Here is a 27,580-nt window from a genome sequence, read left to right as displayed (position 1 = left end):
TATATATGAGCACGGTATTTTAAATTGTCTAATAAAATTTTTTCGTGGCCGAAAGTGAGAACTTGAGAGACCGGTCGAACAACAAATTCAACCTGTGTACGCGGTAAGCGACGGACCGAGACTCTCTCGAATCAAGCCCACCTGTTCTGAAGCGAGAGCTGGCCGACTGGCCCGCGCTATCTGTCGGAGAAGGGATACGTGTTTCCTTGGCTATAGTTACTACCGATCTTCGAATCAAGCTCCGTTCTATGCTCAACGTCTATTGCGCACCGCGCCACTTTTCCCTCTCTTCTTTTTTTCTTATTCGTCGCACCTTTCGACTTGTAATTGCCCTCTCATCTTTTTCGTCTAAGGCGTTTCGACGTGGTCCGGTGAATATGATAGACTCGATTTGCGAAAATTCGAGATGTTAAAAACAGGAACCAAAATAATTGGATCGGAACCTCCTCGTTCGTTGCACGAGCGTTAAATTGCGCGGGCGAATTATTTTTTTGGTGTGTACGAGCTAACGAGAAACAACGAATTGTAATAACGTTGTTCGGCCTGCATCCGTGTGTGCTCCGTTAGTCGGTTGTCGTTCGAGCAGAATGCAGAAGAAAGGTTGCCCGGAGAAGGAATCTTCTGCTTGCTATCTCGCTTAACTGTAAACGGCCCCCACCTCTTTGTAATTTCGTTCTCTCGGCTAGTTCGCATCCCGCCAGATCGAAAGGCGGACGCGACTCTCTTAACGCACGGCAAATTACTCGTAATTAGCTCGTTTCGCTCGTCAACCTTTTCCGTACATTTCTTCTTCTATTTTTCGAATGTGTTAAAAGATAATGTCTGCTAAGAATAATATTTTGTTTTGACCGAATTATTATTTTTATTTAGATGAATTAAATACATATTTGATAACTTTTAACCTTTTAACTTTATGTTTAATGAGTCAGGTTTTCATCATGTATTTATGAGTCACTATGAATAGCGAGTTTTACTTGTCGATTGAATGGAGAAAATATTTAATAGACTTGTATCAATTAACAATGAGCAAAGTAATAGTTAGTAAATGCTGAAAATATAATTAAAAAATATAAAATATAATTATAAATATAAAATTAAAAAAGAGATAATGCAAATAATATTAAATGATATTGCATTTAATTATTGCCTATTAATATTTTAAAAAATAATTAATATTACAATATTTCAGAATTATTATTAAATAGCTTATTAATTTTCATTCAGTTTTTTATGTGTAATTTCTTTTCATTCATTTATTTATTTATATATTTGACGAGTTTTATCAAGATTGAAATAAATTAAGATTTATATTACTAACTGACAATGATATTTATAAATAATATTTAATAGGAAATATAATTAAAAAATTTTATAAATATAAAAGAAAAATTATATAATAATGTAAACAATACAAGGATCATTGTATTTGTTTAAATATTTTAAAAAATATTATATACTTTAGAATTATTAATAAATTTCTTATTATTATTTTTATTTATTTATTTATTCATTGTAATTTACAATACACAATACCGTCAATAAAAAATTTGGAAACAATTTAAATAAATGATTCAATTTTATTATATCCAACTATAATATAAAAATATCTTATTGAGTTATATATAATGTTTATTTTTAGCTTAAATTACTGTGAAACTTCTTCAGATTTCGCATCTATCTCTTATTGAAATTCTTATTTGTCGATTTTTCTTGACATAAAAGTTAAAAACTTTCAGCCCACAAGTGCTACACAGTTCTGATAACGTGTATATTTGCAAAATACACGAACAAATAAATGAGAGAAATTATTATTTAGAGAAATTATTAAATAGAATGAAAATCTACAAAGCAGTTAAAAAATTTTTCAATGAGTCGAAATTGCAATAATTCATAAAATAAATATTATATATTTTTATTTTCGAATATGTTTTTCATTCAATATTTTATTTTAATAATTTATTTTTTTTTTAATAATAAAAATACTTAATACTTTCTTCAATATATTTTTAATTATTTTTAAAAGATATTCAAATATTTTCGAATTGGTAATATATTTTAATGACTTTTAAACAATATTATGCTATTCATTTTATAGAAATAAATGATATAAAACTATTGATTTTTAAACATAATATATTTGTACATATATAAAAAAATACAAACAAATCTATATGAAAAATTTTTTTAAATTAAATCGTCCATATCTATATATTCAGTTAATTCATTAAAAATCTGTCGCTCGAATACTGACATTTTCTGTCTTGATAACAGTTCAATTGCGAAATCTAGTTTTCTCGAGCGAAAGGCTACTTTTGCTCTGTCAACCGTATCGAAATTTGATTGCTCGATCTTTAATTTTCGACTTTAACTTTCGAATAATTTGGTATAGATCGGGGTTGAAAGTAGTAGAGAATGAAAGTAACATATTATATAATTCAAAATGTATCAATGATAGTTGATGTTGAAATGTATCAAAGATATATGATATGAAAATCATGATTAAAATATACATATTCATATCTTAATAAATAAATATTAAAATGGAGCAAAAAGTAGAGACAAAATTTGTTTTTATTATTTATTACATGTAATAATGTAATAATAACAAAAAATGACATTTTTTTATTTAAATTTATTATTGATTAGATAAGATTTAAATTAAAGTTAATAATTAATATTTAATTACACAAAAATTCGTATAACATAGTTATAAAAATGATGTTTCAAATAATATGGTCATTGTATGATTTTTAAAATTTCCTTTTTAACAGTATTACAAAAAATTACTTTTGGAATTTGACTAAAATTATTACATTTCAGAATCATAAAAACATTCTAATTTTCTAATATTCGATATATTTGATAAAGAATTTATTAACAGAATATACAATAGCATTATTTTTTTATTATCCTCAATAAAATTTGTTTAGTGATTTTCAATGTTATAATGCAATCATATTTGCATGAATCTAAGTCTCGTATAATAGTTTTAAATAATACGAACTCATATTATTCGAAGATTGTCTATATAAGATTTAATAGTTTAAATTCTAAGATTGCTGAATCATGTTTTATCGGGCGCTGAATTTGTTGATACAAATCTGCTGAATCAAATCGATTGTGATTCGGAGTTAAGGAGACATTTCTGTTTATAAATTTGGTGGAAATACTTTTGATCTTAAAATCTTTTAAACTGACTATAAGATTATCCCTTATTTCTAGTGATGCAAGGCTGTGTGCAAAAATCCGCGTGTATAAATCGTGCGTGAAAATCGTGCATAGAGTTCGCATTTCTTGTGATGATGCACCAGAAATCACGAATTCCTTTCCGCTATAATAATATTTAAGTTGTTAAAATTTAATTAATTTTATTAATTCAATTAATTCAATCAATTTGTTTGAAATGCTTCAAATTACTTTTATAATAACCTAATTATTATTTTTTGAAAATATATTTTTTTATATATATATACGAATAATTTTTATGTATATGTACGAATAATTATATATATATATATATATAATTTGAATGAATAATTTTCGTATATATAAAATAGATAATGAAATATGAAGTAGATTTAGATTAAATTGAAAAAAATTATTATTTTGTAGAAATTTTCAATTTGCTTATATATAATATATCGCTATATATAATCGTATCATTTTATAATATGATTTTGAAATATTAATAAATTTAATAATAATTTATAAGTCTAAAGAAAATTTTTATTATTGTAATTGATAATAAAAATAATTATTAAAAAAATTAAATATAATATAATATAAAATTAAATATAATATAATAATAAAAAGATAAATATAATATATATTTAAAAATACAAATCTTGTTTGCTATTAGAAGAAATAACTTGAAGTACAATATGAATTTTTTTTTTAATGTACAGAAAATTGTTCTTTCATATTATAAAATAGTTTTTCAGGAAAGAAAGCTTTTGCTTTAAATTAATATCTATATTTCATTATTTCCTTATATAAATAGATATACTACTACTTAAGAATGTTATTATGCATTTCTGTTTGCTTCTGTATAATTTTGTTAATTATATTATATAATAAATCATAAACATTAAATTCTATATTAATATTTTGTAAATACTGTTAAAGAATCGATTTCAGAAGTCAAAACAAGTATAAAAGTTGGTATATAAAAATATTGCATATTCATTAAATTACAAGCAATTTAATTTTAATTTAGAATGAAAAGATTTAATTTATTAATCTTTAATTGACTAATTTGCTGATATGTAAAAGATTCTGATTTCATTTTTAAAAATCTATAAACTATAAATCTGAAAAATTTTAATATATTGAGTAAGGAAAAATAATGATTTTCCAATTTTTAAATTAATTTCTAGTATTTAAATTTATAAATTTATAATATTTTATTTATATTATAATATTTATTTTTAAATAAATTTCTAATATCTTTAAATTAATCCAATATTTTTGTACAACATTGTATAAGAATAAATCTCGATCTTCTTTTTTTATTGATTTTTATACCGTTTTGATAAACTAGCTATTTGTAAATCATTTTCAAATATATCATGCACGAATTGATTATTGATGTTTCAACAAATAAAACACTAATTCGTTTGAAAGAATCATTTATTTGTATCAATTTAACATGATATATAATATGTATATATGTAATAATATTTTTTATTTATTTATTTTAATATTCTTCGGTATTTTCCTTCCTATATTTGTTCTTGTTTAATCTGAAAACATGAGAGATAAAGAGACATTTATTTGTCTTTATCATGAATTTTTAATGAGTATCAAAACAAGTTTTTTATTTATCGACTTTGTTGCTCAATTAATCGAGAATGAGAAGTCAAGCGTAGAGAATGTAGGGGCTCGTCTTAATGAATTTTTCATTTTTACAACACATACAAAATTTCCTTCTTTAGAATGTGATACAAATGTCGATCGTATTAACAAGACGCACCTTCCTATATTCTATACCGTGATTGGTCAGCATCGCGGTAAAATATTTAAAAACACGTTCTTCGTATAATTATGATCACGTTGTGATTACGTGTGATATAAAGATGACCGGTCTTATTCATATATAAAAAGGAGAAGAAATCGAAAAGAAAGAATATTCAGCGATCAAACATTACACGATGAAGGACGATTTTAAGGTACAGTCGAATATTCTAATTCTAAAAATTTCTATAAAACAACAATTGTTATTCGTTCCTTTTATTTTGATATGAAAATTGAATTATAAATTATAAATTATAAAATTTTAATTCGAATTAAGTAATATTAAATATTTCATTAGTATTTCATTACAAATGTTTATTCATTTTTGCAATTCAAATTCAGAATAAACTGATTTTTACAAATTGAACAACATTCAATATTTTTTCTTTTTTTCAAAATATGAGAATTATTTTAATATAGAAGACTATATTTAGAAATTTTTCTTTCCTAATCTTTTCTAATCTTTATAAAAATTTTTTTTATGTTGAATTTATTAATTCTTTTTTAATGATTTTGATAGGATAAAACCTTTATAATTCTTTGCTCGAATTATCGAAATTCAATTGTATAAGAATAATTACTATTTTAATTTTATTTATAAAAATAGAATTATCCAATTTTGCGTTTCAGTATTTATCAGGATTTGGTAATGAATTTTCGAGTGAAGATGAACGTTGTCCCGGTGCCTTACCCCTTGGTCAAAATAATCCTCAAAAATGTCCTTATGGTCTTTACGCAGAACAACTATCCGGCACATCATTTACTAGTAAGTAAATGATTAATTTATTATTAATGATAAATTTTTTTAGTTAAATTTATTTATATTATTAATATAATTTTTATCTCAAAGTATAACTTTTATCTCAATTAAAGAAAAAAACTTGCATTGTTTGCAAATTTGAATATCTTAAATTTGATTTGCATAAAATAATATTTTAAATAGGATAAAAATTTTTATAAATAAATATTTTATTTTAATAATAATCTGACATAAAATAAAATACTTCAATTTTGCTCAAGTTAGAATATCAAACTGTAAATAATATAGTTTTTATTCTTTGATCTATCATTATTATTGATAATGAAAGAAATTAAAATGAGGCAGTAGTATTATAAATAATGATAATAAATATTTTTACACGTAGAAAATTGTCCAGCTAATTATACCAAGATTTTCGATAGAATGTATATATATAAAAAAAAATTAAACTTTATTCATAAATTTCATAATTCATAAATATTCATAAATATTCATAAATGTATTGAATACGAATTATTTTCATTTTAATAATATTTAAAAATGAATGAAATAAATTAAAATAAATAAAATATTTCAAGAAAAATATTTTCAATATTCTTTAAATAAACTATTATTTTTTAATACTATTTTAAAAATTTATTTTATTAAATAAAATTATTTTCAAAATCATACACATACTTTTAAATACTTTTAAATACTTTTAAATAATATATTTTTAAATAAATAGGATTATTTATTATTATTTATTATTTACTATTTAAAATAATATTTTACCCAGCTTTGATTATTTGTATATAGCTTCTCGTTCTCGGAATAAACGTTCCTGGCTGTATCGAATTAAACCATCGGTCATTCATAAACCCTTTGTACCAATCAGTAATTCTCGTCTCGATTATAAATGGGATGCTATAGATCCGACACCAAATCAGGTAAGTTGATTACTTATTTTCTTTCAATAAATATTTTTATCGATACTCAAATATTCTTTTTGTGTTTCAGCTACGATGGAAACCGTTCGATGTGCCGACCAGACAAGCCGCAGAAGTGGATTTTGTCAATGGTTTGCACACGATATGTGGAGCTGGTGATTTTCGTGCTCGTCAAGGCATCGCAATACATATGTATCTTTGCAATGCTTCCATGAAAAATAAGGCTTTGTATAATGCCGATGGAGATTTCCTCATTGGTTCGTATATATATATATTAATTTATTCTTAGCATATGAATGAGTAATTGAAATCAAGTTTATTAGCTTGTTCCTTAAGTTCTGCCTGTTTTTTTTTTTTTTATTGCAGACTTGTATATTTTCCTAGAACTATCATGTTATTTTCATAATCTTTCATAATATTTTACTTTCATAATCTTATTAATATATTAAAGATAATATATTAATATAAAAGACTACGAGAAACTAAATGCTGTTTGTTCGTGAAAAGTTATTACGAATTATTTTATACTTAAAATTTGTATATAAATATTCACTTGTTCTGTTTCTCGCCTTTTTATGAATTTTTTGTAGTATATATAATAGTAAATAACATATTGAAAAAGTATATAATAATGCATTAATATCAAAATATATGAAAAATCAAAAATTTGAAATTTTTATTATGAATTTTTTGTATGGATGCGTAAAACTAATTAAAAAAAAAACAAGTGAAAATTATCGAAATATTGAACATCAGTAAAAAAATTTATAAAATAAATGATTCAAATAATTTCGCTTTAAATCACATTCATCGAATGCATGATAATAATCACCGTGTTAACTTATAACTTGTTGATTTTTTAATTAATTATTGTCAATTTTGTAAAAAAAACTAGCATATTTAAATAGGAAACGTTTACTATTATTTTTTATAAAACAATAAGTAAATAAAATAACTTAATATTTTAATATCTTTTTTTTTAATTGCTCAATGAAAAATAAACCAGTTATATATTTTTTATCAAATATATCTCATATTATTTTTTTATCAATTTATTTGTCTTGTACCATTAAAGATATAAAATCGCATTTCCGTTCACTTGACACTTTCTAATAGAGAAGCTTTCTAATAAAGAATAAAATACTTTTTAGAATTATAATATATATATAGGATATTAACATATTTATGTTGTGTTGCAGAGTTTTAAAATGTTTTATAAGCAAATATAAAAATTGATATATAAAAATGATAAAAATTACTCGTTATATTATAAACAATTTAGGATCGTATATAATAATATAAAATTTGAACAAATATAATAAAGACAGAGCTCATTTTATTTCCATCTTGCTTCATTTATTATAAATTTTAATTGCTTAATAACGTAATAAATAAATCTCAACCGATGTTTCTATTTAACTTTCATGCTTTCTTTTAATCTTCAGATTCGATTCTCCAAAAGTTTCATGAATATAATATATATAATAATATTTTTTAGAATTAATATGAACTTATTAATACTAATAGTTAATATTAATTTGTAAATTTATTTTTTTATCGCAATTAAAAATTTCTAAATATTTAAAATTTTATAAAATTTGAAAAAATAAAAATATTTAAAATACTATAATAAACTATATTTTTTTTTAAATTAAGAAAATTTGTCTTAAATTTGTATAATTTAATTTATTACTTTAATATATTTATAATAGATATAACAATTTTAAATATTTTAAGATTTTAAATATTTATAATATAACAATAAAAATATGAGTTAATCTATTTTTTAATAATGTGTATTATCAATATATTATCAAGCATTTCTTGGCTTAATAAATTAAAATAGATATATATATATATCATATTATAATCACAATGTTCATTTATTTTTTTTTTTGAAAATATTTGTTTATTATCAAGTATATATGAAAATATTGTAAATGAAAGTATACGTTCAATGAATTTGTCAAATTGTTTCTTTTTTTTTTGTTTTTCTTTTCTTTTAAATTTTATTTATCGAAATTTTTTTTTTAACTTATAAGCATTCGAAAATGCTTTTTCATTTTCGAGGCCAAATTTTGAAATTTGGCTCGAAAATGTTCTAATTAAACATTTATCATCGATTGATTCGATTACAAAAATTAAAATTTTTATGATATTCAATATTGAAAAATGCAAAAAACAAAATCGTATTATTTATAGTGCCCCAGCTTGGCGCATTAGTGATAACAACAGAATTTGGCAAGATCCGTTGTGAGCCAAATGAAATTTGTGTGATTCAGCAAGGTATGCGATTTAATATTACTGTCTTTGGACCATCCCGAGGATACATTCTAGAGGTGTTTGATGATCATTTTCAGTTGCCAGATTTGGGACCAATAGGTAATAAATTATCTCATAAATATGAATTGATAAAAAACTATATTTTTGATTTTTGATTTTGATAAATAATTAATTTTAAATGGATCGTACCGTTACGCAAATTTATTTTATAAAAGTTGTATTATATGTGACTCTAATATTTAATATTAATTATGTTAATTTAATATTTTCCTTAGAAATTAGAAATCAAAAATATAAATTAAGCAATTATATAATTTATTTACATTGTATGAATTTAAAAAAAAATTTTGAAAAAAACATTTGATATACTTTTGAAGCGTTGAGTAAAAATAGATGAGTCAAAAATAATTTATAAAATAAGGTTAATTTATAAAATAATAAAATAGTTAAATTTCATTAAATTTTAATAAAGAAACTAAAGAATAATATTATTATTTGTATTATTATTTGATATTTTGATAAACGTATTTAAAAATATAAAAAACCTAATTTAAGTAAACTATATACATTTATTAGTAAACTATATAACTAATATAATAGTTTTACAATATTCTTATAAATTTTACAAATTTTTAGTAATTTAAAAACTTTACTATATATTATAATAAATTGATTTATCTCTGCACTTATTATCATGATATTATTTTTTTATCAATTCAATAAATTTTTAATGAAATAGATTTTCTAATGATTATGATGTAACTGATTATGATTTTGAAACAGGAGCAAATGGCTTAGCGAATCCACGGGATTTTCAAACGCCAATCGCATGGTATGAAGATCGTGAAATCAATTATGAGATCGTATCTAAGTACCATGGTAAATTATTTGTCGCCCAGCAAAACCACAGTCCATTCGATGTAGTAGCTTGGCATGGAAATTACGTTCCATTCAAATATGATCTTAACAAATTTATGGTTGTTAATTCAGTTTCCTTTGATCACTGTGTAAGTATATATTATCTAATTATACATTATCACAGCAAAAATTATATGAAATAAATTAAAACAATAAAAATTGAAATATTTCTATAGCAAAGCAAATAATATTTAAAAATATTCACTATTTGTTTTAATTTTTTATATTTGAATTTAATATAATAATAAATAATAAAATATTTATTTCAAAATAATATTTAAACATTAAATTCGTATAATATATATTTGAAATATTATCTTATATAATTATTATTATTTTAGAGGGAAATTTATTTGTAAAATTATAGACATTTTTTTTATTTAATGTATTTTAAAAATCTATTTTCTTCAGCCTTGCATATCACACATTTTTCTGATGGAATGAAGCGATAGATAAGATATAGTATTCTCATTTTTTTTATAGGATCCTTCAATATTCACTGTTCTAACATGTCCCTCGGGAAAAGTTGGTACAGCAGCTGCTGATTTTGTTATATTTCCACCTCGATGGTCTGTGCAAGAACATACTTTTCGGCCTCCATATTATCATCGTAAGTTTATAAAAAAAATATCTAATAAATATGTTTGTGAACAATTGATCGAAAAAATGAAAAAATAATGAATGCGATGAAATGCGATATATAAATTTCGAGAATAATTATGGTCATGGCTATTTATATTATTATTTCTGTAATATGAAATGGCATTAATCTCGTCGATATTGCGACAATTTACAAATGAACTTGATTTGCTTTGTTTCTTTGTTTTATTTTTTCTTTCCGTTCAAAAACAAATAATGATGTGTTGCAATCGCGTTTCCGATTTTTTATTTTTCTATATTTTTTATTTTTCTATATTTGGTGTCAATTACATAGTTTGATATTTCGTTATGCTAGACCGCTTTTAAAAATCGCATAACCGAGATATCGGTGAAAACTCAGAATTTTCTCCGTCGATATTAATCGGCTTCCTCTTTTTTTTTTTTTCTTTTCACGAAACCTATAATTTTTCCTTTCTCCAATCTCTCTCTCTCTTTCTCTCTCTCTCTCTATGTATCTATTTATCTATTTTTGTTTTTTTTTCTCATTCGTTGTTTAATTTTTATTATATTAATTAATTGAATGATTGTATTAATTAATTGATGGAATTTTATATTTTATATATATATATATATAAGAAAAAAAAAAAATATATTTTTTATTTGCCTTATAGGAAATTGTATGAGCGAATTTATGGGCTTGATAAAAGGACAATACGAAGCTAAAGAAGAGAGTTTCCATCCAGGCGGAGCATCGTTGCACTCGATTATGACACCACATGGACCGGATACACATTGTTTCGAAAATGCTTCCAACAACGAACTTAAACCTGAACGCATTGCTGATGGAACTCAAGCTTTTATGTTCGAAACGGCATATAGTTTAGCAGTAACTGAATGGGCTGCCAATCTTTCTAATAAACTAGATAACGATTATTATAAATGTTGGCAATCTCTTAAAAAGCATTTTGTTCTGAATTCCATAAATACATTATAATATATAAATATATTTTTTTTATATCTTATAAATTTCTAAATTTTATATATTTTCTTTCTTTTTAACCTCGCATTTTTATATTTTATATTTTATTATTTTCTTATATTATAAAAAAAGTAAAATAGTATATTTATAATTAATTTTAATTCTCTTTGTTTTTTTTTTCCTATATTTAATAATACATAGCTGGAGTATAATCATTAATAAACAAATTGTTTATATATATTCGTTCTCATATTCATTATTTAACTTCTTTTTGTGTCTTTTTGTTTTTCTTATCAATTTAATTTTTACAATGATTTTATATAAATTGATATTTATTGTGTTGAAATATGTGATTTTGCACTTTTCTTCGATAGAGTGCGCTTAAGGGTAAATACGTAGCGATACGCGTTTACGCTTTTTTTGTGCAAGAGTTCGCATGAAGAAATTTAATTTATTACAAATAAATGTGATGTTCTATCATCGCAAGATTCAAAGATCAATTAATCGTTAATGTTGGGTATAACGTAAATATGTTAATTTTGATAAAATTTTTCAATAGTTGTGGTTAACTCATAATTCTAACCTTACAATGCGGAAACTCATCAATTTTGCGATGCTTCTTTGTTACTTCACTAGAAATGTCGCAGCTTCGTATTGTTATCCAGATTATTGTCAAAATGTGGTAATTTTTAGTACTTCTTTTATTTTACATTTAACTCTTTACTTTTGTTCAAATGCTCTGCGCAATTGATTGTTTGAATTTTTAAATATTTATTCAGATTATTTTCATTGCAGAAAGTTAATATTTATATTTATTATTCCTAAATCATCTGTTTTATTTTTTACAGACAAAAGTAGTTGCTATTCCTGGTTTCCAATGTTTATTGACGAAAGTTCAAAAAGGTGGAGGTATGATGAGTTCATTAAATGCATAAATGTGATTATTTATATAGTGTAATTTTAATGTAAAAAATAGAAATTAGATATGTGAATTATTTATTTTTTTTTTAATAGATTGCACCAAATTCACATTTGAAGGCTACAATCATTATCCACCAAATGAAGACACAACTAAATTTAATTTACATGCATATATATATAAAGAGTTTGGAAATAGAGTAACAGCTTTCAATTTAAGCATTACCAATGCAACTTTTCATGGTAATAAGTTTAGATGATTAGATGATTCTTTTAATCACTTGAACTTCTTTTCTATTAAATAGGACTGATAATACGTTATCAAAGTTTATTGAATGAAAATGAGTCTGCCTGTAGATATATACAACTTTATGGAAATGAAACTCTTCCGGCTCCAAAGGATCTATACATTTCTTGTCCATTTTCTAATGAATCTTATGAATCTATTCCATATCAATTAGATTATCTTGTAACAGGAGAAAGATATAAGTATAGTAAACGATATATTTTCAATGTACCTGCACATAAATTTATTGGTAAATATTTAAAGCAAATTTTTTTTATGAAATGAAAATCAGCATTATGTTTTGAGTAATCATTTTTTTAAATCTATCTTATATCTATATTACAGAAGAAAATGCAAGTATAAAGCAATACAGACCATTTGTATATATAGATGTATCGAATGCTCCCCTTCTTTCTTTACATATTCAACCACTACCAGAAAGTTATAATATAACTGGATATAAAATTTGGTTAATAAACAATGATACAGATTTTATAAAAACATTCAATGTAACAAGAAAACAAGACTTACAATATAATTTTACTGCGCATATTGGTCACTTTTATTTTAAAGTTGCTTGCATGCATTTGGAATGCGGCGATTATGGATGCGTAAATAGTACTACGCCCTTTATTATTATACGTAAGCAAACAAATCTTGTCTATGAAAAATAATATAATATAATGAAATTTTAATTTTTTAATTAAAGAACAGCAATATTGTTAAGCGTTGCTAATTCTTATATTTTCTAGCAACATCTTCACCTCGTCTTTTGATCATGATTATCAGTGCTGTATGGATACCAGCATTATCATTTTGTGTACTTTATCATCTTTATAGATTATATAGAAGGGGTAAAATTTTAATATATTTAAAATTTTTGTATAAATATTGTTAGAGTAATTAAGTTATATATTTCTTTAAATTTTTATAGAAATATTGAGAAAAAAGGAAAAACCGAAATGTTTGTTAGTATATTCACCGACTCGGTTATCGCATGTTAACGTAATGGTTGAATTGGCAAAATATTTAAGAATTTGTGACATTAATGCCATGATAGATGTGCTCGATATTACGGATACTATGGATAAAGTTAGTAGTTGTAAACCAGTAACCCATTCCATTCAAAATAAAGTACTACTTCTGCAAAAAAATTTATTTCACGATTTATTATGATTGTAATATAGGATCCAGAATGTTGGTGCGATGCTGCGCTTCGAAACACAGAATTCATTATTGTTGCAACTTCTCCACCATCTAAAAAACCTGCTTTATCGACTATTTATGAAAATACCAGTAATTATCTTTTGAGATTGGTCAGAGAAAGAAAATTTCAAATTGAAAAGCGTTGCTATATCGTACAATTACCGTATTGTAAATCGGATGACATTCCTGAAGAAACAAAGCATTTAAAAAGATTTTCTTTGCCAAAAGAATTATCTAAACTCGTAAAAATAATTCATGCAACGGAACGTGTAAAGTGTGCTTCTTCGGTATCTGACAGGAAATTTTTGGATTCTGTGAAATTAGCAAAACTCGAAACATTGGAAGAAGATGTAAACAGTGTGAAAGATGGACAAGAAACTGGTCAGTTAGGTTTTCAATTGTTTGCTTTAAATGTGATTTCATATATTGATTTCATTTATTCATGTTTTAGAAAATCTTTTAGAAACTACAGAAATGTCAAATAATCGAACTCTTGCACCAGCTATATCAAATGATAACACTATGTTTGTAACGAATATCGATGAATTAAATTTACTCGGCGAGAATGGAGAGGGTGAGCAAGAAGAACACATTAATAAATCTTTAAAGGATGATACTTGCGTGTTTCGTATCGATAAATTGAATTTGTGATTTTTTTACTCGTAATATTGTAAACAAATGTGACATTTATGTAGGTTAGATAATTTTAAAAGTATAAGACATTCTTTTTATACATATATTGATTTAATTTAATAAACGTTAGTTCTTTTTGTTACAATACAATTTCTTATATTCACTATGATTTGCATTTTATAATTTTCAATTTGTGTTGACGTACAAATGTTTTACATATTTTTTTGTGTGTTTACGTGCATTTGCACACATTTATCACGATATTAATGGACAATGATATAACAGTTATGTTCACACCGCACATGCTTGTACTAAGAACATATTCGATTTTTTGAAAGTAAATAAATATAATATATATATAAAAAGCAAGTATGTATACAGTATAACAATAACTAAATTTGTACTTGAACGCTTGCGTTATAAACGACAAGTGATAACTAATTGATATAATGAAATGGAATGCTCTATTTTATACATAAAGAAAAAAAATGCACATTTATTGCTTGAATATGATTACATCGATTAGCAACTAAAATAATTGAATTGATTACTTTTTGCACATTTGTCAAATTTTCGTTTCATGCATATTATTTCACTTAAAACAATTCATTTCAATTTTACAATGAATTATTTATTACAAGCTGGAAGCCATTAAAATGAACAATTCAATTGGAAGCTTAAAGTTTGATAGTTTTAGCAATTATTGTTATGGGTTTGTTTATTTTTTTGATGCTCAATTACGCAATTATCAATTATCGCGAAGTTATTCAAGAGTATTTAGGAAGTATTTAATCAGAAGTTAGTAGTCAATCTTTAAGGAATTGATGACCTTGTCGAATAGCTAATAAGAATCATTTATTTTGTTCGTATTTAATTTTTAATTATGTCAAGATCTAAATGATGAAACGTAGGAAAATTACTGATTTAATAATCGACGATTCTAATAGCTTCGAATATCTTCAAATATTTTAGAAAAGATTGATAAAAGAAGCTATAATTTAACTATAATTTTTAATATAACACAGAAGATATTTGAACATTTGTGCGAAAATGAAATGCAATATATTATATTTTTATATTTTCACATTTTTTTTTAATCTTTATCTTTTCAAATTATCAATCTATTTGGACTCTATAGTTTTTTTAATGTATATTTCTTTAGCGTCCAAATTATCGAAAATTGGCAAGATATGTTCTACGTATTAAATGTATTTTATGTCTTTTGAAAAAATGTGAAAATAAAAAAAAAACAAAAAAGAAGGCATATAAATATATGTCGAAGATTTCATTGTTTAAAAAAAATTTTTTTTCTTTTTTATTAATATTTATTTAATGATTTTATAAAATTCTCTGCTACTTAAACACAAATCCGAAGAATTATTTTGTCATTTTCGATTTTCAAAAACACTTTTGTAATTTTTATAAAAATTTGCAATTTTTAGCAAAAATGTATTATATTGATAAAAATATTATGTGAAAATTAAAAATATAAGAAATTTAAATTAGTCTTAAAAGATAGATGGAAGAAATAATTATAATTACAAATAATTATAATTATGAATTATTATTATCATATTCATAAAGCTTTCTTATAAAAATCTACTAATTCGAAACTTTTAACGTTTTTTTAATTTTTTCATAATTTATGTTTTTTGAAACTGAGGAAGATAAGACAATTTAGTTTCTGGATTCGTAAGATAAAAACTATATAAAAATAAATTATTATTATAAAACAGAATATGTATTAATAATATTTTTTATGCTTGCAAAAATTTTCACATTCTATTTCTTTAGATTTAATATAAGTATATACACAATCATTGTTAAAATAACATTGTTAAAACAATATTTTTTTCAAATGAAAAAATATGCTAGTTATCGTCTTAAAATCATTATTTTTTCATATTCGTTAGATTTTTTTGTGTAGAACATCTTCAGATTGACTTTCATCAATGTTATTTTCATTGGCAAAAACAAGTAATTCTTTCATTTCTGCTTCCTCTTCTGTTTTTGTTTTTATTTCTGTTTTTATCTCTGAGAATTTCTTACCTTCCATATCTATATAAGATTGCAAGTGTCCGTTCGTTGATGTGACTAAATCATTTTCGCTATTACTGGTTACGCTAGTATTTCTAAATTTGATAGGACTCTCATAATGATTAACTTGAAAATTCGATGACTGATCATTTATATATAATTTAACAGATTTTTCGGAAGAGGTCGCTAGAGATTCTTGCCAAAAAGTATGAAGCTTGTCAATCTTGTCACACTTAGTCACCGTATCAGAACAAGGTTTTTCTAAGTAGTTGACAACATCTGTCTTCAAACCATTGATTTCAGAATCTTCGGTAGCATCGTTACCAGAACCTATTTTAAAAAAACAATTCTAGAAAACAATTCTGAAAACAATAAAAATACTTTTCTTCATTGTTTGAGACAAGAAAGAAAATACGTACTACATGGACTATCCAAAGCATGAAGTGAAGCAAAATAAGCCTGATTGTCAACAGTTCTTGGATTCAAATCCAAATATTCAACGCTATCCTCTAACATTTTTTCCAAATGATTAGTAAGTTCCTTAAATGATGGCCTGATGACAGATTCTTGATGCCAACATGACATCATCAGTTTGTATCTAGAATTAAAGAAATTACTTATATAAACATATTGTTGAAAATTTTAATTATACATACCAAATAAAAACATTATTATACATATTTATAAATATTTAAAAACCTAAAGTATATAGAGTATTCGATTCTCATGTTAATTTGTATTTTATGTTCAAAATAAAAAAATATAAATACAAAACAAAGACATTCTGACAATCAATATTTTTGGCTTTATATAAACTACTTTTTAATCTTTTTGATTTCTTTTCTTTTCATTCATCTGCGTACATTTTTTTTATTTTTATCATATTGGTTATTTTGTCTAATCACTCGCATTTTCACATACATTCGTCATTCATGTCAATTTATACAATTTTATAATTATTTATTCTTGATATATACAATAAAAAGATAAAATCGTATTTTTTCATTAGCAATTGACTTACAACTGTAATGAACAATTTGTCGGTCTTTCCATACGGTATCCAGCTTTGAGTAAATTGTAGAGATTGTGTACGTCTACACCAGGATAAGGAGATGCACCTAAAGTAATCAATTCCCAAAGAAGAATACCAAAACTCCAAACATCTGATTTGCTAGTATATACATGATCCGCGAGAGATTCAGGTGCCATCCATTTTACCGGCACTGCAAAAACGTATACGAAATAGATAAACTATGATGTGATTTTTATTAATATTCGAATGTCCAAGATTTTATTATTGTGTAAAATGGCTAATTATCATGTTCAGTTAATTAAGATAATTAATTAATTTTTAAAAATTAAAAAAACAAACATGAAATAATTAAATTAAATTTTTAAAATAAAACGTAAATTTTTAATCTTTTTTTAAAGAAAATATATGAAAAATATTTGCTGAAAATATTTTATGAATTAGTGTAATTTATTGATTTTTGTTATAGAATAATGATTATTTAATCAAATTAATAAAAAGATTTCATTGTATTGAGATATATATATAAAGTTACTTAATTATATATGTTTAAGATAAAATTTAAATTTTTATTTATTTGTATAAATTATTATAATAATCTTTTTTTTATGATGTGCTAAATATTTATTGAAAATATTATTTCGTAACATAATTTAATTTTTTATGCATTTTATTATTTTATAAAAATGCTAAATTATAAATGCGATGTTAATTAGAGATTAATTAAATAGATAAGAGATAGAGCTAATTAAATAATAAGATCAATAATAAGATCATTGCATTATATTATAAAAAGTTATCTGAATAAAAAATACAATTAAATAATATAAAACAAAATTAGTGTAGATAAATAGAATAATTTATTATCGGAAATGTCTTAATAGACAAAGAAAAAAATTTTGTTTTATATTTAAATTAATATTTCTTTCATTTTTTAACTATTTGTCCAAAAAATTATAATGCATATAGATAAATAATTAATAATCATAATTCTTCACAAATTTTAATGTTAAATAAATTAAAAAGTATTGAAATAATTCAAAAATTTTCAAATTGTCATTAAATGAATTCTACTGATAAAACTTTACTTTTAAATAATAGTCTAGTATTAATAATAATAAATCCATAAAAACAAAATATTATCTTAAGAAAATCTATAATAAACATAAATAATGAACCATTAATTTATATATTAAATTTATGTGTTATTACACGAAGATAAAATTTTAGAAATTCCTTTGAAATAATTCATTAAAAAAAATGTATCTAAAAGTAATTGTATTGTGAAAGTTTATAAAAAAAAATTATTCAAAAAAAAAAAAATAAAAAAAAATAAATTAAAAATAGTATTCTAAATTAATTAATAATCTATTTCTGAAAAAGAGAATGTTAAAAAAAAAATATTAATATGTAGAGAATCATGATAAAAAATCATAAATGAGAAGAAGGAAAGAATAACTTTTATCAAGGAATTTATTTATAAAATATAAAACGTAATATTTAATAAAATAAAATAAAATTAATTTCAATTTTTTTTATCCAATAGATATAAAAATAATAAAGGATATGATAAACAAAAAGTCTCAAATTAAAACTTTAAAGTTGAATATGAAAAAGAATGATGGAAATTTAATGATTTCGTATTTCAATTGCAAATATGGATGAAATAGTTTTTATTGGTTTTATCGAAAATATTTATATCATAAATATTTTGATATCTTGAAATAAAGTATTATTTAAAAATATAATTAACACGTATATATAAAAATTAAAATATATAAAATTTTATCAAGAATATGATCAAGATATGATCAAAAATAAATTGAAGATTATATGAAAAAATATTTATTATATTTTTTTCAATTATAAGATTTAAATTTGATTAATAATTAATCTGTCTATAAAATAATGATCATAAATATAAAAGAATTAAAATCCATAAAAAAAAAAAAAATGAAAATACATAAGATTATTTAAAAAAAAATTATTTCTCAAATATTTAAACAGAAAAAAATTAGTAAAAAAAAAAATTATACAAAATATTAATATTTTTACAATATTGATAAAATATATCTCTTTTAAATTAATATATTTATTTGATATCAGATTTGATATTTTTGTAATATAAAATTTAATCATTTAGCTTATTGCTGATTATCTAAAAATATATTATATATATTAAATAAATAAAATATATATATTTTTAGCAATTTCCTATTTTTATCATATTCTTACAATTCTTACTCTTAATTTTTTTTAATATTTAATTCTTATTTTAATTCTTATCTCTTTTAATTTTTTTTAATATTTAAAAAAAACTTTAACAAATTTAAAAAAAAATTCATTTTGTTCATAGTATTTTGAACAAATATATCTTGTTAATTATAGTGTCTGATATTAATAAGAGTTATTGTAGATTAGATCATTAATTAATTATAAATTCTGCTTTTAAAATCGCTTGTGATAATTTACATTTTTTAGTAAATATAAACTATTTTTTTTAATTTTTCAAAAGCCATTATATAATTTTTCAAAGCCATTGTTATGACAAAATATAACAAAAAGTTGACATAAAATACATTGGCAAAAAATTAAATGAAAAATATTCATTGTAAGATAGTTGAAAATTATAATTTTTCTATATGATAATATCGACCGTATTCTGCCAAAACTATCAAGAAACTCTATAAATTAAACTAGAAAGTTTACTTTCGATCAGTATATTTTCCAGATATCATCAACTATCACTTATTTTATCCTGTGTAATATAGTTTGAAATATAGTATTTTTTAAAAAATCATATTAAAATGAAAAATTAAGACAATTTATTTTTAATAGCATTTAATAAAATTACATTCTCTTCAGATAAAGAATGAATAAATTTTCAATTTTATTTAAATTAATTATTTTAATTGAAAAAAATCTAATGGCATTATTTATAAATATTTCAAGTTAAAGAATTCGCAGAATTTAGATAATGACTTAATTAAATTTAAAAATTTAGTTGATCGAAATAATGTTCCGTAAAATTACTTTCTCACAAAATCCTGAGAATAATGGAGAAAAAAATTATGAAAGTTCATTTTGTGAATGAAGATCGATAAGAAAGATTGGCTAAATTGAAAACTATTTCGATGAAAAAACATACCTCGTCCTTTGCTACGTTTTAAATACGCATCATCTTCATAGACATCACGAGTTAATCCAAAATCAGAAATTTTACAAACTTTTTCCGCTGCGAGTAATACATTTCTGGCTGCGAGATCTCTATGAACCAACTACAAACTATTTAGATTAATCTCCATTTTCATTAATATATTAAATATAAAAATTAATTTGTTGCCTTTTTGAAGTAATGAGTTATAATTAATAACAAACATAGATATAGATATATTTATACTCTATATATATATATATAATCATATTATATATTATGTATTATAACTATATATATACTCATACACAATATAGATTAAATTAAAATGTGGTTAGAAAATATGTATACTAAATGATATGGTTAGAAAATATATATAATATTTTTTTTTTTGTAAAATATTTATTTCATTTAAGAATATTATATATACATATTTAAAAATTGGATTTCTTGCAAAGATTTTAATATATTTTGATGGAGATAGCTATCTTATAGTGAGAATTATTTGTTCTAGTGTAAAATTTTCAGTTATTCATTATTACTATCTGGAGATTTTAATTAAAATTCGAAAACCAAAAAAGTAATATTTATGAAATATTACGAAAATAAAATATTTATAAAAATTTTGTCTATGATAAAAAAATTTGAAATATTTCATAAAATATTAATTATAATATTGTTTTATTCACAATGGAATTAATTCATGCTAAATAAAAAAAAAACTATAAGATTCCATTAAAAATAGATGCATACTTAAATGAAAATGCACCGATGCATTTTTTTATTACATGATGATAACTTCTTAAATAATTTTCCTCTATACTTTTTTTTATTAAACTTATCTTCAATAGAAGAATTTTAATTTAATCCAATTATTATTATATGAATATAATTAATGATTCATTAAAAAAGATGCTGGTTTTGATGTAATTAAGTTCAATCACTAATTTTTCAGTAGATATTTGAGAAACATATTTTCCAAATGATTTTAAAATGATCTAAATAGATAATAAAATTAATTAAATAAAATTAGATAATTCGAAATTATATGAAATTAAATCGTATTTCTTATAAAATTCTTGTAAAATCATGAGTTATCATGAAATCTTTTAATCTTTTATTTTTTCTTTAAATAATCTTTTCGCATATCTAGATTAGATTATAACAATTTGTACTATACTATTCTGTTCATATCTTATTAAATGGAATATTTCAAACATTTAAATTGGCATTATAAGTGATATAAAGACATCAAATTAATTTCTACATCTATATAATATAATATGATTACTGCTACGAGATTACCTTAATATCGGCTAAATAGGCCATTCCTTTGCTAATCTGCCAAGCAAAGGAGAGGATATCGCGTGGCGTAACTGTATAAACGGATGTTCCATTTGTTTCACCAACAGTGACGTTAGATAAAGCCGAACATCCATCAGTTCTTGCCTCGGATTCCAGTTGTCGATTACGCCTTAAATAATTTCTGCAAAATTTTCGTATCTCACAATTGTAATATTCAAAGAAAATAGTATAAATGGTTCAATAAATTTATTTTTTCTAAAAGACGAATATGAAATAATTAAATCGATATTTTATCGAAATTTAATTAAATGCTTAAATTATTAAAATAATCTCTTTTCAAAATATAGAAAATTTTGATTGAAAGTATTATTTTGCAGTATAATATGATATTTTTATTCATTTCATTACAAAATGTGTTAAAAAAAAAATAATTAATCAGAAATTAATTAAATAAGAATTTATTTATATTTTATAGAAAATGAGTAATAAATGTATTACATTAATAAAAATTTATCTGATAAATTTAATAAAAATTTCATTTTATATTTTTATAATATTGTTTTTCTAAAATAAGTTATCTTAAGGGACAAATCTTGATATTTATCGATCGTTATTTAACAAATAGAAATTAAAAATATAAATTTTAAGTTTAGAAATTCAATAATATGAAAAATTATGAATATTTAATATAATTTAATTGATTATTGATAGATTTAATAAAGATAAAACAACTTTTAGATATTTTAAATCCAATATAAATTAAATTTAATTTAAACAAATAAAAATTTAATTATTAATTAATATTTTGGAATACATATAGAAAATTGGAAACTTGAATTATTAATCTTATCAAGGAAGCAATGCATAGAATATTTCTCATCATCAAAACGATATATTTCATTCGTGTAATCACCGATTTTATTAAATATATGTGTATCGAAATAAAAAATGCATATCACATATTATCTTTAAAAATATATAACTTTTAATACGGATGAATTTCCAAAATTAAAACTTATTGGATTTTATTCGTTAAATATTTCCTTCAATAATAAATACAAAAATAATAAAAAAATATTTTTCTCTTTTTCTAAAATTTGTTCAAAAAAAAAAATAATTAATGAATAAAAATAATAATAATAATAATAATAATAATAATAATATAATTGTATTGTAATGAATAATAATGTAAAAAATAGTTAATCAATAAGTCAACAATTATAAATCAATATTTTAAATCTTAATATTAAAATTGAAAATATAATTTTAAATTATTTAAAAAACTTTCAAATCGTTATTAAATATTCATTAAATTAAATCGAAATGAAACGAGATGTATATCGACACGATCATAACGTCGTCTGTATGTATGTCGGTTTTCTGTCGCGACGCTACTCCTTTTCGCGCGTTCCATGAAAATGCGAGACGGAAGAAGAATTCAATTAACGCATGTTACTCGCCAGTTCTCTCGTGGAACTCGGTTATTGTCCGGATGCTGGGGAAATTTCATTATGCGGAATTCCATAGTCTGTGAACGCGTAACAACTTCTTAAGTACATACTCACCGCAACGAGCCAAACTCCGCGAATTCAATGATGAGATAGACAGGAGCTCCGGGTGTGGTGCAAGCGCCCAACAATCTGATCACGTTCGGATGTTGAGCCTCTTTTAATAGCTGATATTCTGATAATAAGTCTGCCAATTCGGAAGCGCACGCGTTTTCTTTTAATGTTTTCACTGCGACAGTTGTGGATCCTGGGATTCCCCCTATGTCAATCGCTTTGGCGCGTAACACCCTACCAAATTCTCCTTCGCCGAGTACTTGTTCGATGGTCAATCGCGATCGTGGGAACTCCCATTTTGGATCCGGCTGAGAAAACATTTCAATAAGACGATTTCAAAACTTTTTCTTATTTTTAAAATGATAAGTGATAAATATATATAAAAGTTGTTTGATTTTTTTTTGTTTTAATAGCATTATTATATTTGTATTATTAAAGATTATTAATGTGATATTACGTTTTTTTGTGACAAAAGTAAATTATCAATGATTTTAAAGAACATTTTCTCGTATTTACAAGAAAATATTTGTAGAAAAATTATAATTAAAATGGATGAAAGATAACAATAAATGTTAAAATAATAAAACTATTTTATAAAGAAATAAAAAGTAATTTGGATAACATTAATAAAAAATAATTTTTAACATGCCAAATTATTTAAAAATTTTATTTTATTAAGATAAATTATTATAAAATATTGTTATTATTAGTTTTTTATTTTTTTTATATCTTAATATTTATAATTTGTTATATGAAAGATCATTTTTTTCATTATTCTTTGAAAATTTAAATAATAATTTAATGAACTAAATATAAAAATTTTATATTTTTTGATATTTAAATACATTATTAGTTCAATGTACTGCAAAATATTTTTCTTGTTTTATCTTTATTTTATATATAAAATATAAAAATTAAAATTATATATAGTGTTTATCTAATTATACTATGTATAATGTATAAAGTAAACGAAAAAAGATTTTCTATTTCATTAAAATCCAAGAGAAAATATCGGAAATTGAACATTTCACAGAATAATTCCATCAACTTGTTAAGTATACAATTTTCTGGAGGTTATATTCTCTTCGTTTCCGGAATGTATAATAGAATATACGATGTCGCAGCTTGTTGCCTTTACATTACCATTTATAGAATTTTTGTGCGTCCGAAAGCCCTAGAACTAATCAAAGGATTTAATTAACTCTTTACTTTAATTAATTCTTATTTTCATCAGATGTAAATGTTTTACTAAGCGAAATTAATTTTCAATAATTTATTTATGCAAGATTTTTGATTATGTTTCATTTAAACGCATAATTTTTTAGAAAGAAGAAAAAGAAAATAGTAAGATTATTTTTTACAATTTTTTTATCTTATCTTTTTATAAAAATTTAAAAAATATATTTTGTAACTTTATATTATATTTTGTAACTTTATATTGAAAATTTCTTTGAAATCAATTGATGTAAAAATTTTTAGATTTTTTATTTAAAAACGACAAAAAATAATGATTTTTATTATTTTTACTATTTTTAATCATTTATAATTTATATTGTTGTTAACTGATATCGATGAAAAGTTTAATATCTATATAATTGATACTAATTAAAATATACTTTAAATTTTTATTAAAAATTAAAAAAAAATTGTAAAGAGTAATTTTCACTATTTTCTTCATGATTTATATGTCATCTAACGAATTAATTTTTTTAACCTCTCAAAATAAGTTAACACATTAAATCCAATTTTAAAAAAGCGATCATATTTTAATAAGAGTACTAATACTTTTTGGAATTATAGTGAAACTCTAATTATGTAAATAAAATTTTATATGAATCTTGATCATCTGAAGTTTAATTGAGCTTTTATAATCTGAATTACTGTTGAATGTTATATAAATTTCATTAAAATTATAATAAAATTAGAAATATACAAAATAAATAAAAAATTAATTCATTAATTTCTTCATTATTGTTTAATAATAAAATAAATAAATAAAATAATAAAATAAATCGCTATTCATGATCCAAATTCGAATTTATCGCTTAGCGATAGATATATTTGTCAATCGAAAAAAAAGTTTTAAAACAATCAAAAACAATGTATTAAAAACAATATCAAAATAATGATCATTATAATATCTATAATATAAATTCAAAATTCTCCAATGAAAAATAAGACATTATGCATTTATTATTTTACTTATTTTAAAAAAAATTGAAAAACAATATGTGTTAAAAACATACGCTACTCGTTGCAGCAAAAAGATTAAGCTTTAAATAACATGATTATATGAACATGTTTATTCTCCAACAAATTCTACTAATACATTCGTATAAATAAAGTTTTATTATAATGTCATTATGATCATATTTCTCTTTGATTAAAACAGAAATTAAAAATAACAAAGATAAATGTACAATCACGTAGCAAAAATCCACTTGTCTGGATTGGATTTTAGCACTCATGTAATAAAAAAAAATTTTATTATATAAGATTGTATAATTTAATAAAAATTGATTAAATTTATTTGGTTGATTAAATTTACAACCAACAATGATAAAGATTTTAATAAAGAAACCAATATCATTTAAAATCTTTTACATATTATTTATATTATAGAAGACTTATCAAAACGAATTCAAAAAATATAATGCAACACTTTTACTTATTATATTATTAAGTTTAAATAATAATGCTTAAAAGTAAAAATAATAATGCTTAAACTTGTGATTATTTATTTTATGAAATTATTAATAAACATAACAATTATTATTGAATATAAAAAATTAAAAAATTTTAATTTTAAAAATATTTTAATCGATGTTTAAAATATTTATTCCGAAAATTCTCTTCGTTTTCAAAAGTTTGAATATATTGCCACTAAACGCTGGATTTACAGTTTTACATGCTAATATTCTGTCTTAAAATAATGTAATGTAATAATTCTGTCTTTTAAATCTTTAATATTGTTAATTAATGATTGTTATACAATAGTTTGTACTTAAATACCTTTAGGGAACAATAAGTTTGAGAAATGTGTGCTGTTCATGCTAATAATATAATTTTAGAATATGTACTATTTTCATTACTGTAAACTTGTTATATATCGTATTGTGTAAATAAAAATATTATATATTTAATATATTTTTTAAATTTGTGTCAATGTTTCTTATATTATAATGAAACAAAAGAAAAATATATATATAATACAATTTGAAAAATTTTTCAAAGAATGTTAAAACAAATTATTTTTGAAATTTTTATTATCATTATTTGTTATTCATTCGTTTTAAATTTATTATATAAAATACATTTCTGTAAATAATTTTTTTGTTACATGAATGTATATACTAAAAAATCATATATTGAATGAAACAGTCTTTGTTTATATATGATCTTGTAATAAGCAAATTTTATTATTTTCTTTTTTTAACTTTATATTTAACACAGTAATATTGAATTTGATTTTTTTTTAAAAATTATTTTCTCTAGTAATTTTTCTCTTTTTATTTTCATCATATAGAATTTTTCAAAGCATTCTCCAATATAAAGATTTTTTTTTTTATATTTTTTTGGATTACGATATATATATAATAAATAATTAATTTATAATTAATAAAATTGTATAATCACAAAAATTGCTGTCTAACTATTCCATTCTAAAAATGAAATTATTATAAATATAAAAATATAAAGATTTATTATACATATAAAAAACAAAAAATTAAAAATTTAATTTTTTAGACTCGCTAATTTGTGTTTTATAAGAATTTGAATGAAGATTCATAAATAATATTATTAGATATATTGTAACAAATCTTTTTATTAATTAAACTTTTATAAAACTTATATTTTCCGAAAATATCAAATATCATTTTTGCAATTATTACATATATTATATATAGAAAATTCAATATGATATTATATATATAACAATGATATATATAATGATATATATATAATT

General features: G+C 21.9%; 4 protein-coding genes across 9 annotated transcripts in view; 2 read left to right on the top strand and 2 right to left on the bottom strand.

Moving 5' to 3' along the window:
• Positions 1-737, bottom strand: part of LOC102672576 — a 13,416-nt gene extending 12,679 nt beyond the window's left edge. Inside the window, exon 1 of the mRNA XM_006615509.2 lies at positions 93-737. The gene's annotated coding sequence lies outside the window, so the exon portion shown is untranslated. The remainder of the gene's footprint in view (positions 1-92) is intronic.
• Positions 738-4,939: 4,202 nt separating this feature from the next.
• LOC102672805 (homogentisate 1,2-dioxygenase) lies at positions 4,940-11,722 on the top strand. The gene is made up of 8 exons (XM_031510402.1): positions 4,940-5,168; positions 5,644-5,779; positions 6,572-6,702; positions 6,773-6,959; positions 8,905-9,084; positions 9,769-9,992; positions 10,387-10,513; positions 11,175-11,722. Exons 1-8 carry the CDS (start codon positions 5,151-5,153, stop codon positions 11,495-11,497), a joined length of 1,326 nt encoding a protein of 441 aa, XP_031366262.1. The 5' UTR covers positions 4,940-5,150; the 3' UTR covers positions 11,498-11,722.
• Positions 11,723-11,837: 115 nt separating this feature from the next.
• Positions 11,838-14,694, top strand: LOC102671615. Of its 4 annotated transcripts, none has more exons than XM_031510399.1 (9): positions 11,838-12,164; positions 12,331-12,391; positions 12,497-12,643; positions 12,706-12,936; positions 13,032-13,328; positions 13,439-13,540; positions 13,621-13,778; positions 13,874-14,273; positions 14,356-14,694. In XM_031510399.1, the coding sequence occupies exons 1-9, from the start codon at positions 12,072-12,074 to the stop codon at positions 14,541-14,543; spliced, it is 1,677 nt and encodes a 558-aa protein (XP_031366259.1). In that variant the 5' UTR covers positions 11,838-12,071; the 3' UTR covers positions 14,544-14,694. The 4 variants fall into 4 exon arrangements, with proteins under 4 accessions (XP_031366259.1, XP_006615564.1, XP_006615563.1 ...); XM_006615501.2 differs by having other exon boundaries at positions 11,840-12,164; positions 13,035-13,328; positions 14,344-14,694; XM_006615500.2 differs by having other exon boundaries at positions 11,840-12,164; positions 14,344-14,694.
• Positions 14,695-16,427: 1,733 nt separating this feature from the next.
• The window catches only part of LOC102671944 (proto-oncogene tyrosine-protein kinase receptor Ret), a 200,808-nt gene continuing 189,655 nt past the window's right edge, over positions 16,428-27,580 (bottom strand). For all 3 annotated transcript variants that reach the window (XM_031510403.1, XM_006615504.2, XM_006615503.2), the window contains 6 exons: positions 23,617-23,921; positions 22,052-22,232; positions 20,741-20,870; positions 17,584-17,785; positions 16,982-17,160; positions 16,428-16,892 (listed from right to left, as the gene is read on the bottom strand). In XM_031510403.1, coding sequence (XP_031366263.1) covers positions 16,435-16,892; positions 16,982-17,160; positions 17,584-17,785; positions 20,741-20,870; positions 22,052-22,232; positions 23,617-23,921 — 1,455 coding nt within the window. In that variant the 3' untranslated portion in view covers positions 16,428-16,434. The remainder of the gene's footprint in view (positions 16,893-16,981; positions 17,161-17,583; positions 17,786-20,740; positions 20,871-22,051; positions 22,233-23,616; positions 23,922-27,580) is intronic.

Source organism: Apis dorsata, unplaced genomic scaffold (genome assembly GCF_000469605.1).
Source record: "Apis dorsata unplaced genomic scaffold, Apis dorsata 1.3 scaffold_225, whole genome shotgun sequence".
NCBI classification, from domain to species: Eukaryota; Metazoa; Arthropoda; class Insecta; order Hymenoptera; family Apidae; genus Apis; species Apis dorsata.
This window is presented reverse-complemented; position numbering and strand designations above follow the sequence as displayed.

Bases quoted from the DNA above. Each gene is read 5' to 3' on its own strand.
- LOC102672805 (XM_031510402.1), top strand. The intron at 5,780-6,571 runs GTAAGTAAATGA...ATTTGTATATAG, and splicing joins ATCCGGCACATCATTTACTA to CTTCTCGTTCTCGGAATAAA. The intron at 10,514-11,174 runs GTAAGTTTATAA...TTTGCCTTATAG, and splicing joins TCGGCCTCCATATTATCATC to GAAATTGTATGAGCGAATTT.
- LOC102671615 (XM_006615500.2), top strand. From the start codon at position 12,072: ATGCGGAAACTCATCAATTTTGCGATGCTTCTTTGTTACTTCACTAGA. The intron at 12,644-12,705 runs GTAATAAGTTTA...TCTATTAAATAG, and splicing joins TACCAATGCAACTTTTCATG to GACTGATAATACGTTATCAA. The intron at 13,779-13,873 runs GTTAGTAGTTGT...ATTGTAATATAG, and splicing joins TTACGGATACTATGGATAAA to GATCCAGAATGTTGGTGCGA.